Genomic DNA, 15,484 nt, shown 5'->3' with positions numbered 1-15,484 from the left:
GAAAGGAATCAGTCTTGTCCCCAAACCAGTCGGTTTTTAAGTATTCGGATTTCCTGTCGCTTTGTTAAGGTCTAGTTCATAAGGCCAACTCAAACGTCCCTGATGTCAGATTAATTTCAATGTGCTCGTTCATTATGATGAAGTGGAGACTCGTACATAAAACCAGTTAGGAAGTTAATCCTCCTGAAGCAGTGCAAAGACTGGAAAAATAAAGTTTACTAACTATTGCTTTACTAATAATATGAGCAATAATAAAGCATTTTAATGTTTATATAAAGCATTTTATATGTTGTTTAATTTTATCCTGACAATAACTCTGGGAGAGAAATTCTATCATTTTCTTCATTTTACATGGGATTTACTTAGGGTCCTATAGCTATTAGGTATTTTGAGGCATGATTTCACATCAAGTCTTAACTCCAATGCCAGGGTCCTGTCCATCACGTCACCTAACTAGTAGCACACAATGGGAATCAGAGGTAGATGCCCTCTCTAAATACTTTTATTTATTTATTTGGTTTTATTTTGCAAAGCAATGGGGTTAAGTGACTTGCCCAAGGCCACACAGCTAAATAATTATTAAGTGTCTGAGGCCGGATTTGAACTCAGGTCCTCCTGACTCCATGGCCAGTGCTCTATCCACTGCACCACCTAGCTGCCCCTCTAAATCATTTTACAAAAAGAATTTTCAACCCCAGATGGTGTCTTATATAAGGTGTTGTGCATGGTGGTTGTTTCCAGCGACTCCCTACATGTCAGTGACATTATGGTGGCCATGCTCAACTGGAAGTAGGTCAACTGTATGGTGGACAACCCTGGTGGCCCTTGGAGACCAAGAGGAAGAATGTTGGCATGAGAGACAAGGAAAAACAGAAAGATTTTGGCAAGTTCATGAAAGGAGAGGGCAGGGAGAAAGAATACCCACACCAATGATGATGTCACAAACATCCCAATGAACCCAAGTCATTACTAGCCCATGAGGACTTTACTAAATGCTACCAAGACAAGCACTGAGGAGATCCATTAAGAGCCAAGAAGATCCCTTGGGTGCTCTCTTTTTTTGCAAGGCAATGGAGTTAAGTGACTTTCCCAGGGTCATACAGATAGGTTATCATTAAGTGTCTGAGACTGGCTTTGAACTTAGGTCCTCCTGATTCCAGGGCTGGTGTTCTATCCACTGTGCCACCTAGCTGCCTCCATGTCCTTTGTAGAGATCTCGCGTCCTGGGTCTCTGTTTCCTTAGGGATTAATTGAGGGGTTGGAATGGATGGACTAAGATCCTTCTACTCTTAGGTCTATGGTCCTACAATTCAGTGTTGACTTTTTGGGGGGAAAGCAGCTAAAATAGCCAGTCAGTTTTATCCCTCCTTTGTTCTAGAAATAAAAGAGATCAGATGGATAAGCAGATGCTTCCCCTCTATATTTTCAGGCTGGGCAATGCACTGTGCGGATATCCAGTGAATGTCCATGGGTTGTTCTGTAACTTTTCTGAGGGAATTAGGAATTTAACTAACCAATCCACATAAACATTTCCACGGATAAAGAAGAAAAGAGACAGGGATTATACACTAAGTCAGGAACTCTGACGACCTTTTTTTCCCTAAAGTGTATGTGGAATTTAACACAATAGTAACAAAACTGCCCAGTTGCTTGTACTTATTGGACTTCCTTTCCTGTTTCAATGAGGCTCTTTTTCTTTGTTTTCTTCTTTTTTTTTTGCAGCACTATTACAATCTATCTCCCTGAGGTCTTTTTTCACATGTCTGAGTATGACATTCTCAACTGGTCGGTTGGCTGCTCCAAGTCAAGCCCTCCAGGCCTTCTTTTTCTGCCATCCCAACTGGAATGGACCCCTCTTATAGCATCTGGACAAAAGCTTCTCAAGAAAAGTTTTTGATCCACTTCTCTCCATGCCAGGAGCAAGTGAGACTCAAAAAAGTGAGACTCCATTTAAAATTGGGTCCTGGGAGGAGGCAGTCAAGACCCTGAGCACATCAAGACCTGGACCAGCAACAGCAACAAAGATAATAACATCTAATTATTCTGTAGTAGTTTTCAAGTTGGTGAAATGCTTTATACACTTTCTGATTCTCGCAACAATCCTAGGAGGGAGGTATTGTTATTCCTATTTTACAGATAAGGAAACTGAGGCAGCAGAGGTAAAGTAACTTTCCCAGCTTGTAAGGGTAATTGGTTTCCCCTTACTTGATAGATAAGGGAACTGAGACAGACAGAGGTGAAGTGACTTTCCCAGGGACAACCAGATAGTAAGGGTAATTGGTTTCCCTTTCCTTGACAGATGAAAAAACTGAGGTGCATGGGGGCTTAGAGGCATTGTTCCCACTAGCATCTACAGCTTCTCCCTTCCTAGACCAACACCATTCCCACACTGTCATTTTCCCTCTGAGAAATGATCAGAGCACCTCTTTCCCCCCAACCCCATCCACACTTACAGCCTCCTCCAGGTGTTGCTGGTCTGGGTTATCATTTGGGGTGTGCCTCAGGATTTCTCTGAGAAGCAGTGGGTACTTCACTAGTCGACTTCGGGGGATATCAAGGAAATTCCAGAGGTCCAGCTTCCGACTGAAGGGGGACTCCAAACAGCGTTGAAGGAAGTCCTGGACACGGTGGTCCTGCTTCTTGTGGTCCAACAAAGCCTTGGCGGCGACTTGGTTACTGCAGTAGCTGTCGTAGGAGCTGAGACATGGCAGCTGAGGAAGAGGAGGAGAAAGAGGGTTGGAGGAGGAAGAGGGCAGACCTCAGGACAATCTGCCCAATGCCCTCCAATTCATTATCTCACTGGAGAAACCGAGGCACAATGAGATCAGATCACAGAACTCCAAAGTATCAAAGTGGGGATTCCCAACTCCCAGGTTCAATGTGTCACCCACCAGGACACACTGCTTCTCCAGCAATGGGAAGAAGTGGTGTCGAGTTCACTATTTGGTGGGGGGTAAAATTCCTGGTGAGTCTGGGATTCTTCAATTATACACCACTAATTTATAGCATACAGTAGATGCTAATAATTGCTTACTATTTAATGACTTTTTAAAATATCATTTTGTTAATAGCAATTTAATCGACTGATGATGTCATGCTATACACAACATTCAACAATCATTTCCTAAGCACCATTTAGGATAAGACAGCCTCATGTTAAATACTCTGACAGCTAAAAAGCTGAGCTAACATCAGTCAGTTCTGACTCCCCCCGCCCCGTTTGTATTATTTGAACGTTGGGCAAAAGGATGATCTAGAAAAATATGAATTCTTCATTGTACATCCATTTTAAGACATTAAGATATCAAAAATGTATGTGGTTGATTCAGGTGTTCAATTTTAATTGGGTTCTTACTAATAAGTCTCTCTTCTTTTCTATTTAATTATTGATAACATTCATTTTTTAAAAATTTGGAATTCCAAACTCTCTGTCTCTCTTTTGCCCCTCTCCCACCCAATGAAAAGTCAAGCAACATGATCTCAATTCTACATGCAAAGTCATAGCAAATCTATTTAAGGAGCCCACGAAGCAGCTCCCATCACAAGCATCTGGGTTATAATTTTGTTTAAAAATGAGATTGCTATATTAAAAGTCTCATAGGATTTCAGACTTGTGAGGGACCCCAGAAGGCAACAATTCAGATCTTTGTCCTTTCTGTCCACCTGACAGCTGTGCCCTCCTATTTGCTTTTGTTAAATAGAGTATGAGCTTCTTGAGAATGGGAATTGCTTTTTTTCCCTCCTATTTTTCTCCCTAGTGCTTAGGATACAGTTTAGCACATATTAAATAAACACTCTAATTAAAATGTAAAATCACTTAATCAATACTTTCATTTATTCATGGTATAGAATAGAAACAGAATATTCTGTTTTCTATTATTTACCATCCCTCTATATAATACAGAGTCAGGGATTCAATGAGGTGATTGATATCTTCTATGAATAATTCCCTGTCTTCCCCCTATTAACTATGACCTAATTGTGTTTCCTCAACTTGTATTTAAGCAAGTAATTTCTTGAACCCACATGTATGGCTCTGCAATTATCCTTGCACATCACTGAAGAGACTTGCCTCTTAAAAGCTATTGATCTTTTGGATTCTGATTGTGCTTTTTGATGAATTAGCTGTCTTTCCCAGTTTTCTGTCATCCATAAACTTGGTTAAGCAATCGATGCTACCAACACCTTCCCCTAAGTCCCTGATGATGATGTGGAAGAGAACAGGTCAAAGGAGAAAGCCCTGTGGTCCTCTAATGGAAGCTTAGAAGTTATTGGGCATCAGTGGGATAATGTAGTACAAAAAATTGAGAGTAGAGCTGTCGCCAGGGAAAATCCAGATTGAGGAACCCTTTGGAAATAACTGTTCGTATGAAGATCTGTGATGGAGCAAAGGTCGCTGAGCATGTGACTCTCCCTGCCTCCACAAACGCTAACTTCTCCCACACATCCCAATCTGCTCATCTTCTGTCTAAAGATAGTGACTGAGCCATCATAGAATTGATGGATTCTATGACTGGATTCTGAACTTGGGAGGAGTCCTTTGTGGGGAGCTAGTCAAACCAAGTTTTGAAAAAGTATCTCTATGCCACTATGCCAACACACCTGACAAATGGGTGTCCAGGTTCTGCCCGAAGACCTTAAGTAAGGGAGGAGACCCTCTCTCTCAGGGCAGTCCCTTCAGCCCTACCAATTGGGCCGCTCCCCAGGGAGGCTTTTCCTGACATCATCAGGCCTGAATGGTCCCTTCTTTTCCCAGTCAATACTCTTAGTCTGACCCCTCTTGGGTCAAAGAAAGCTCCCTTACTCCCCCTCCAGGTGACAACCTGTCAAAATATCCTGAAGAGGGCTCTTTCCCTGGCTCAGCATCCCCAAGGCCTCATATTCATGGACTCAAAGGCCTTCAGCATCTTTCCCTGCCATATTTCTTCATCAGTCTTTGCATATAAACTACTAGTCATCCTACCAGCACCTGGTCGTTCAGGTGATTGCCCATGCCAATCAGGATTTATGATCCTCTTCAATAACATTTTGCAACCTTTTCTGGACAAAGTTATAAGATATGGGAGCATACATGGCTTTTTCCAAAAAAGTTCTAACTAAAATAAATGAATAAATGAATAAATTCCAGCCATTATGAAAATAATTCATCGATAACATCTGAATGCTTACTGTGTGGTATGGGCTGAATATTTGAATAGAGGATCACATTTTCCACAAGTAAAACATAGAAAATATTCAATGTGGTCATTGTTTAAACCTGATATTTTGTTTTTGTCGTCTCATCCCCAACCCTCCAGCACAGACAATAAACGTCTGATACGTGAATAACTACATCCATTTGCGGCGGAAAAAGGAAGCCCCAGTTGACCCTGTTGAGGAAATAAGTGAAATTCTCAACATCTTGTGTTGAGGGACCCACCGCAGCCCGCCCAGAGCTACCAAGGAGGTTGAAACTTTGCTCAGGCACTGATCCCCCAAAAGCTGGGATCAAATTGGTGCTTGTTTAAAAAGAAAAGAAAAAGAAAATCACCCAACTGTTGTTTGCTTACTTATAATTTAGATCAAGGTTAATTAAAATGGGCCTCAGGGCCTTGTAATTTAGTTCCCACTTCCTCTTTTATCAAAGACCTGGAAATGCTCAGTGTTTTCATTATACAGAAACCAATCAGCAGCAACTGAGGGATGTAAACTAACTAGGGACCCCCCTTCCCCATCACTGGTGACTGCCCAATTGTACCATTAATCTCCATTATCCCCGCCAGGCTGCCATGGCAACCAAGTCTGCCTCTAATCCTGTTTTCACACTTGGCAGGTCTGCTTAAATCCTGGGCCCTCGAACTGGAGAGGCTGAGCTGGCTACAGCCCTTTGTGGGGCTCTCGGCAGTCTGCCCATTGGGGCAACCACCAGCGCAGGGTCAGGACTCACCCTGGACGTACAAGGGGCTCCAGGGAGCTCTGGTGGAATGAACATGCAAAGAGAGGAAAACACGCCCAAATCTTGGTGTGTGTGTGTGTGTGTGTATGTGGTGTATCAGTTTATATTTGTGAATATGTGTGTGTGTGGTGATGTGTGTGAATATGTATTTGTGAGTGTGTGTGTATGTGCAAGTGTGTGTCTGTGAGTGTCCATGTGAGTATGGTGTGTGTGTGTGTGTGTGTGTATGTATGTGAGTGTATGTGTGTGTGTTTGAGTGTGCGGTTTGTAAGCATGTGTTTATGTGTGACTGTATATGGTATATATGTATGTGGAGGGGTGTATGTGTTTGTGGGTGTGTTTGTGAGTGTGTGTCCGTGTGGGCAGTGTTTTTGTGTTTATGAGTGGGAGTGTGGGTATGAATCCACACCAATCAATGAAATCCTGATCCACTCAGTCTTGGTCTTTGGAAGAGAGACTCTATTTACCAAAGGTCTCCCCCTCTTCCCCCCAAACCATGGATTCTTCATCTTTCTTTGTGTAGTGGATGACACATGAATAATGTTTTGAAATGCAGAATAGAAAATAGAGAGAATTACAAAGGAATTCAATTACAGCACAAGGGAGAATATGAAATAAGTTCATGGACCCCAGGCTAACATCCTGTTTGTACTGGTCAAATTCCGAGGCAATAATTTTAGAGGGTGGACCCTGGGGACAGTCCCAGGGCTTCAATATAAATGGAGGGATCCTTAGAGGTCATTTAATCCAACCCTTTCTTTTTAGAAAGGAGGTGGCCTCAGACCACGGCCCCAGACTTGGCTTTACTTCCCCTACTGGTGACTCAGCCAAAGGTGGACCTCAGTTTACTCTTGAGTAAACTAGCTGCACTGGACATTTTCCAAGATTCTTTCCAGTTCTTCATGTAGGATCACATGCAACTAAGGCTGTTCATCTGTTTTTGTTTTTGTTTTTGTGAGTCAAACGGGGTTAAGAGACTTGCCCAAGGCCACACAGCTAGGTAATATTAAGTGTCTGAGGTCACATTTGAACTCAGGTCCTCCTGACTCCAGGGCCGGCTGTCCATCTTCTAACAGAGAGGATGGGTTCATATGTCTTTTCTTCAATGTAGTCTAGAATTACTTTTTTTGACTCTGAATAATTATTATGAGAATTTTTCTTTCTTCCTTTTTGGGGGATGGGCAGGGAAGGGAGATAGGAGGGAGAAAAAATAGTTATCTTTTAAAGTAAAATATGAACACTGTGCAAATAAAAAGAAATCATCACCTGGAGCGAGGAAGAGACAAAGCGGAAGATTTGGGAAATGGGCCCTGGCTTTCTTTCTGACAGAAATTACCTTATCCCACTAACCTTGTGCAGAGACAGAATAATCCTATTTTTTGCATCCATGTCTCTTCTTCAGGTGTTAAAATTTCATTACAAATTAAATTACCCGAGAGCTTGTCCTCAAGAACTAATAAATCATTTTGGGACTTTTAACATGGTAGGGGCAGACTCAGATGACTTGGAGAGTTGCTTCTCTAGGGTGCTGCTAACTGTCAGTGAGGTGCTGTCCAACACGGAGGACTGTGAGGCCGCTCTGGGGAAAGCCTCCCACAGTCATTGGGTCCTTAAGGTCTTCAGGGTTAAGTCACTGCGCTATTGGAGGTCAAAAGGTCCAGCCAGCACTGGCCACCTCGGAGGGTCACTTGTTTAAGGGAGGGGAAAAAATCACTTTTTGTCTCTCTTTTTTTTTTCTTTTTTTTAGGAGGGAGGGAGAAGAAATAAATCCATCTATCAAGGGCTGAATGGGCTTTGAAAAGTGTCCTCATTCAGCATCTCCCTGAGCTGTTTCTTTTGCTGTTAGGAAGGCCAGGCCTCCCCAGATGTGCCCCTCTGTTTACGGTTCTCGCTCACGTGAGCCCGTCAGTACAACTTGTCAGCCGAGATGGAAAAGGACCGTTTCTCACGAGGGTCTGCTAAGAGGCAGCCAATTGGTTCATCTTAGGCTTCTCCCAATGGTAGAAGTTCCTGTTTGATGTCTGGAAGGGCCAGATAGCAGCCAAGTGGTACTTCCCTTCAATGTGTTTGCAGGGAAAGTGCTGGGATTCAACAGTCCCAAGCCCCCCCATAAACTTATCTTTTGGTTACTATAAGGGAAAGGGACCAGACCTGGGATTTTGTGGCTTTGGGGAACTCCCAGGTGGGGAAAGTCCCACTTCTAATGCATATTGGCATTTTATCTTATTTTGGAGGCTTAGGGAGTTGCTCAGATCACTGAGAGGTCAAGTGACCTCGGAGGTCAGGGCTGGAATTCAAATCCTGAATTTCCAAGGCAGGTCTTTATCTACACTACCATGCTGCCTCTCATTTATTTTATGTATATTGTTGGGTCTTCTCAATGAAAAGAAGCTTTCTGAGGGCAAGGGACCCCATCAGTTTTGTCCCTGTATCTTCTGTGCCAAGGATGGTCTCTTCAAACAATCCAAGGATCCATCGGTCCCTCAACAAACAAAAAGTCCTAATTTAAATGTTAGGTCCTGGGGATTCAAAGATCAGACATAAAAGGAAACAGCCCTTGTCCCTGAGGCGACAAGTGAGACCCAGACAGAGTCCCCAAAGTCTTCTTGCAGTAGTGAACTTATACATCCTCTACAGAGAGATGCAAAATGTATACAGGGGAGATGCTGGGTCACCTTGGGGTGACCTTATGAAAGAGGTGGTAAGTCCCAAAGGAAACCAGGGGATCCTAGAGACAGAAGGGAGGAGGAGGGGGGATCCTGGCATAGGACAAAAGCATGGAGGTGGGAAATGGAGCATTGTGTGGCAGAAGCAGCAAGATGAACAATTAAGAGATGCTTCATACGTTGAATAGAACTGAATTTGATTAAAGGCTGAACCATTGGGCCCTCAGAGGCAGAGCTGTGGAGATGACATTTGATTTGATTCAGAGGGAAGATTGGGCCCTAGAATACAAGGATCATCTTTTGGGATGTGAGAAGCCATCCCGTAGAAAAGGGATGTGCCTGGCTGGCAAGGCTGCCAGGCACTAGTCTGTACATGGTAGTGTGCTGACTTGTGCCTAACTTGCCCCTGCCCTGAGTCTGAATCCTACTGGGGATTTGAGACACGAGCAACTCCTTCTTGTTCCTCAGAAAGAGGGTTGGATTTGATTTAAAAAAAAAAATGTTTCTATTATGGCAGAGCCTCTATTTTTGATTTGGAATAAATTACAAATCCACAGCTGACAGTCAACAGAAACCAGACAGTTTCCAGGGCATTTGTGTTTTATCAAAAGCAGCTTCTTATCGTCCTGATTATTTTGAGTCTGAGGGCTAGAGGAGAAAGAGATACATCAAGTCATCTTGGGGAGTCTTGGGTGGCCCTGGACCAAGACACTTCTGGCAGGACCCTCTCTCTATTCCCTGGAGTTCTGGCCTTTCTCCAAAAGGCTAGATCTTCTTTGGAGGATTTTTTTTTTTTAATGAAAGGAAGAAGTTTGAGTACAGAGGACTGCTCACATTAAAATAAAAGCCAAAAATATAAGATGAATCGAGTTTTCCTGAAATATTAAGAACTGCTTTCTGAATTATTCATCTCGGAATATTACTGAGCCTCCGGCTTTCCTGGAGACGTCCCAGGCCTGACACTAAATGGTCTGCCTTGATGAAAGACCCCAAGGAGTTTTCTGGAGAACTATACTAGGTGAATTCCCAAAGCACTCTTCCCAAGATTCCAAACTCAATTCAGGTCATCCTATTGGCAGCAGTGAAATAACCCTTTAAACACCAATCTGCATCACATCTCAACTATCCCTTGCAGCGTCTTGGCCATGCTAACTGAGTTAGGGTCTAGATAGCAGAATGTAGGGTCATGGTCCTGTCCCCTTCCATAAAGTCTGAAGTTGGGTACACTTTGCAGGGCAAGGCTGGACTTGTGAAATTATCTTGCCCCAGAACATAGCCATCTCTGCAGACTATCTTGAGAATTAGAGATAAAAAACTTGGGAGAAGGAAACAGATGGTGCCCCCTTCCCCTGGGAGAGAATCTTCTCTCTTTCATACATCAGTGGCTCTGGGATCTCTTCCATGTGGGCAATGCCCTTCCACAATACAGATCCTAACCACTCCATGCCTGTCCACAATTCTGTGGGACTCTTCACTCTGTCACAGAATCAACAATTGGGAGCTGGGAGGGACTCAAGAGGCCATTGAATCCAGCTCCCTCTTTTGATAAAGGATATCTTTCCCTAATTCTCTCACATGCCACAGGCCTCCTTCAGGTCTCTTGGCATTATGAGGGTGCACCAGAGAGGTCCTTAGCCTGTTACCTAACTGACCCACCCCCTTTCTGAGTCTCACCTCTTTTCCTGTACCTTTCTGTTGGTGATCTGCCATTGGTAATAATAATCATCATCACAATAAATGATGACTAGCATTTACAAAGAGCTTCAGCTCATATTATTCTCACAACCCCCCCAAAGAGGTGCTATTCATATGCAGAAAGCATTTATGTGATTTGTCCAGGGTTAACCAGCTGGTAAGCATGACTCTGTCCACTGCATCCATCACCTAGCTTTCAGCTCCAACTGGGTGACCTGGGACAACTCAATCTTCCTGAGACTTGGTTTCGTCATCTGTAAAATGAAGGACTAGACTAGATTCTAAGGGTCTTTCAAGGCTTAAATCCAGGATTCTGTGACTACCTGTGGCTCTGTGGGTGCCCTGCCAAGACTCTGGGAGATCTACCATCCTACATTAACTCTTTGGAACTTTATAGTCTCTTAGTGTTAATTAACATTAACTCAGGAAGAGCAGAGTCAGAAATTATTAGCTTGACCCTGAACATGCTTTAAGATGACCAAGTAGCTCCATGTTGCCATGGTACTTGGCCTTGGATGTGCCTCTACAATGACTGGGGGGCTTGACAGTTCCCTTCATACTAAACCAGAGTTCTGTAGAGATTTCCATAGAAAAGTCCCCAAATGCAGTGATTTTGAATTACAGAATAAATTTGATCTTTCAAGGAGCATCACTCTCCAAGAAAATGAAACCACACAAGCCCTGAAGGGTGGTGAAGTCACGGAAGGCATAGATCACATGGTTCCTGCCACATGTTTCCAATGAAGACTGCTACACTACACGAGGCTAAGTGTGTGGGGCATCCTTAAGGAAATGAATGATTGGATAAATAGTGGCGAGCTAATATTAGCTAGTATTTATGGACCACTTTGGGGCTTGCAAAGTGCTTTTTCTCCTTTAGGATTATAAGGAGATGGGCTGGTCACATAGAAAGAGCCCCTGCTAACTGAAGGAAAGTCAGTAGGTAACCACTGGCAACAATAAAATGGCAGAACATCTGAGGGAAGACCCCCTACTTCTCCCCACCCAGTTAGTAGATGCTGTGTGGGGAATCTTATGATGAACCTGGAAGAGAAGAGAGCAGGGACGGGGATGACCTGCAGTAGTAGAAGAAATACCCACATTGATGAGTTCACAGATCTGAATAAATGTTGAGGAAACTTAAATTCAGTCTATTATATTAAAGCCTAGACTTGCAAATAGGCAGCATAAGAATAAAGATAAACTTAGATAAATATTATCTTTTTACCTGAAAACAATTTCTTTTCACTGATCTGATACTAATTAGGCTTATGGTAGGAAAAGAAATGAGATAGGTAAAAAAAAAATTCTACTTGGAAGATTAAAATCCTCTTGAACCCAACTCAAATGAAGCTTCTTACCCATCCCACCAGAATTGGGCCGACGTGCTCGGTAGATCCGTCTGTCTTCCTGACTTCTCGAAGCTGACTAAGAAGATCTAGGGTTGAGAAAAGAGAAAATATGTTACATATCCCAAATGGATGCAGGTGGAAGGAAGGTCTTGGCCACTCACGTTATTACAGAAACAAGGTTGGACTGATTCTAACACTACTTAATTAGGTCTACGTGTCCAGACTCATCCAGGGAACTAAAGCTCACCTTCGTGGAGAGGGATTAGAGAGTCCAGTGTTCCAAAAATCTGGTTTAATTCTTGCTCCGTCATTATGGAGAGTTTGAGCATGGGATCATGATAGGCCTGTGAGGGAAAGAAAGACACAATTAAAATCCAGGGAAACATATTTATTAAAAAAGTCACATTAAACTTTTTTTTAGATCAAACTATACTCAGCTAATGAAACATTCCAAAGACAAGTGAAAAGTTAGACAACAATAAAAGATTTAAAGGGCAGATGAAGGTCATGTTGGAAGCAACATCACACTCAGGTGTATCAGACATATGATCACTGTGTCAAGGAACAGAAGAGGGAGAATTTCCCTTTTAGGTGGGGAAGGCTGGAAAGAAGAGGGGGTAGCTAGAGAGATAAAGGTACCCTGTCCCTAAAGTGGATCTAGGAGATGCTGGACCTGCTGGAGAGCTTCCAAGGACAGTATGTTACAGATGGGATATTTTGAGAAGTAACCTCTATGGGCAGGCCTTTCTAATGTCCTATGAGAGGCACCTGATGGTGGAGGGCACTGATGCTAAGACAGGAAGATGGAGCTTTATTCTGCAGGTCATGGGGAGTTATTGATGGAGAGGATGGGAAATGGCAACTAAAGGGGTGCTTGGGCAAGATTAGCCCAATGATCCAACTTGTGGGATGAATAAGTAAGAGATTGGGTGGAAGGATCCTCAGTTAAGAGAAGGCTACCACAGTGGTCCAGGGATGAAGTCCCTTAATAAGGGACCAACTATGTAGAACCAGAGGTCCCCCTAGTCCAACTCCCTTGGATCCAACTGTAATTTCATCATATATTTATCTATAACCTCTTCCATTATCATCCATACATCCATCTCTTTATCTATTCATCATTCCCTATCATCCATATATAGGTTACCCTTCTATTTACTGCTCATCTAACCAAACATCTGTTCGTCCATTTATATATTTGCCATCTATTTATTCATTATCCATCCATCTATTCATCCATGCTCTATCATCTATCCACGCATTCTCTACTCATTGTTCCATCCACTATCCATTTGTTTATCTATCCATTCATATACTCATCCACTATCATCTATTTATCCACTATATATCCATTATCTATCCAGTCATTTTCTACCCACCCTTCTTTCTATCCACTATCCATTTGTTTACCTCTCCATTCATATACTCATCCACTGTTCATCTTATTTTCTACTATCCATTCATCCAGACCTCCCCTGTCCCTCCAGTTACTGTGTCAGTTACTGTGGCCTATCCAGTATTGGGCTACATGACAGGTCCAACATACAGTTGTGAAATTAAACCAAATTTCCTCTAGACCCTGTTGGAGACTTGGCAATGTTCTTGACAATGGCCAGGTCTCATGTGGGTCTAGCAGAGCTTTTCTTTCTTCTTTTTAGTTGTTCCCACAAGGTCTTAGCATGAGCCAGAAGGGCTCTCTCTACTCTAGGGGACAGTCCTAGTTATAATGTGCTCTTTGAGCTGACTCAGCAGCCCACGCGAAAAACCACCAAGAGATTTCAATTTTTCGAAAGTACCTTTTTTGCTAACTTCAAGTCCTCTATCAAGTCTTCTTCTCCTTGGGAAAGTTCGAATATTGCCTGAAAGGAAAAAAAAAAGGAGTTTGATGGTACTTTCATTTCATCTCTTGCTAAATCCAACTAGAGGGAAGGGGGTCAGGCACCCAGGTTCTGCAGCAGACTGCTTCCAGTCCAATGCCTGACTCTGGGCATCTTCCCTAGCTGTCCCCCCAGGCCTGCAACCTCTCCCTCCTCATCTCTGCCTCCTGACTTCTCCCCCTCCTTCAAATTTCAGCTAAAATCCCACCTCAACACAGGAAACCTTCCCCAGTCCCCTTAAGACTGGTGCCTTCCCACTGCTGATTATCTGCAAATCAATCTTGTTTGTATACAGTTGCTTCCACGTGGTTCCCCCATCAGCCTGTCACGTCTGTGTGGACAGGGATGCCTCTTTGCCTTTCTATATTTTCCCAATTCATAAGGCCTAAAATAGGACTGAATAAATGCCTGCTCACTTGTGTAAGACGGCAGACTTTGTCATCTGAAATGGGCTAGCAATCTCTGAGGCCCCTTTTAGTGCTAACCACCTATGACTAGGTGACCATTTCTCATCCACCCACTGTATTTAGTCAGCATTGCCATGGTTGTGAGGCCGGCTCCCAGGCCTTTGTAAATAAACCAAGAGGCACATTTACCATGGTTGAGGTTGATTCCAAAGTGGCCGATTTGGCCGACTCTAGGATGCCCATCCAAACTCTTCACTCTGGAATTTGAGTGAGGGCAGTGACAGAAACAAGGGTCCACTGAGCCGCTGTCATTCCTGGGGTACCCACTTCCTTTCTTTCCCCTTATGGGGGTGAAACCAGATGATCCCCAGAGTTACTTACCACTCTAAGGCCATAAAAACACTTATCCCCCAAACAAGCTTGGGCAATAGTGAGTAAAAAGAAAACAAGAGCATGGTAATAGTTTTTCCTCTTTACTGTTTTCATTCAGAGTCCAATAGGAAGGATGGTTACAATCCACTGGAGGGGGGCTTCTCTGCCTCTCTCCTGATCCCCTGTATGGCCAAACTCCCTTCACTCAAGGTTTTCAAATGGAATAATATTTATAAACCATTTTTCACAGGGCCTGGGAAACAGCAGGTGCTTCTCATAGATCTGGACCCCAAAACCCCAACTCTGAGATAATATGAAGTCTTAGCAGCAGACGCAGGCTTCACATTCTGGTGACTATCATCTAGGATCTCACACTAGCTTTTTTTCAGGAATGTACTGCCCTCAGGAAATCATCTAAGACTAGGGATGACATGAGAGGCACCCACCTGTGCACATGGAGAGAGTTTACATACTGGGAGTTCCTAAGCAAAAGAAATTACAGATCCTGCCTCTTCCCTTCCAAAAAAGAAGGGAGGGTCAGTGAGATGGCACAGTCGATAGAGCACCAGTCCTAGAATCAGGACTTCAACTATGACCCCAGATACTTTGATACTTACTGTGTGACCTTGGGCAAGTCACAACCCAGTTACCTTGCAAAAACAAAAACAAAACCAAAAAAAAAAAAAAAAGGAAGGAGATGCACTTTGGTCAAGAGTCCACTTAGTTATCTGTGGGGTTATTTAATATTTATTGATGCATTCATACCAGCCCAAAAGCTAATCTCTCTGAGGATCATGAGCATCAACATCCCATTTTCAAGGCATTTTAAGGTTTACAAAATATGGTCCTCCTGATGACTCTGTTTGGTAGGTGGTGCTATCTTACAGATGAGGAAACTGAGGCCCAGTCAAGACCCAGTCTTGTGCAAGGTCATTCATATAGTAAGTAAGCACCTAAAGGGGATCTGAACTCCTGCTGTCTTAACTCTGGGCCATACTACCCCACCACCTACTCCAAGGCTGAGTTTCTTCTTAGAAAACTGTGCTTTAGTTCACTGTGGTCGGCCAATAGAGCCTGATCCTCACAGAATCATTTGTCTAGGAGGTAGAATCTAACCCCCTCATTTTATGGAAGAGGAAACTGAGTCACAGAGAAGCCAAGTGAGCTGCTCAGGGTCTCC

The 15,484-nt window shown here is 43.2% G+C and overlaps 1 protein-coding gene across 8 annotated transcripts in view; it reads right to left on the bottom strand.

The window, feature by feature from the left end:
- The window catches only part of ARHGEF3 (Rho guanine nucleotide exchange factor 3), a 281,901-nt gene that overhangs the window by 7,643 nt on the left and 258,774 nt on the right, over positions 1-15,484 (bottom strand). For all 8 annotated transcript variants that reach the window (XM_074199129.1, XM_074199130.1, XM_074199131.1 and 5 more), the window contains 4 exons: positions 13,445-13,507; positions 11,896-11,992; positions 11,658-11,734; positions 2,454-2,711 (listed from right to left, as the gene is read on the bottom strand). In XM_074199129.1, coding sequence (XP_074055230.1) covers positions 2,454-2,711; positions 11,658-11,734; positions 11,896-11,992; positions 13,445-13,507 — 495 coding nt within the window. The remainder of the gene's footprint in view (positions 1-2,453; positions 2,712-11,657; positions 11,735-11,895; positions 11,993-13,444; positions 13,508-15,484) is intronic.

Source organism: Macrotis lagotis, chromosome 8 (assembly GCF_037893015.1).
Source record: "Macrotis lagotis isolate mMagLag1 chromosome 8, bilby.v1.9.chrom.fasta, whole genome shotgun sequence".
Lineage (NCBI taxonomy): Eukaryota > Metazoa > Chordata > Mammalia > Peramelemorphia > Peramelidae > Macrotis > Macrotis lagotis.
This window is presented reverse-complemented; position numbering and strand designations above follow the sequence as displayed.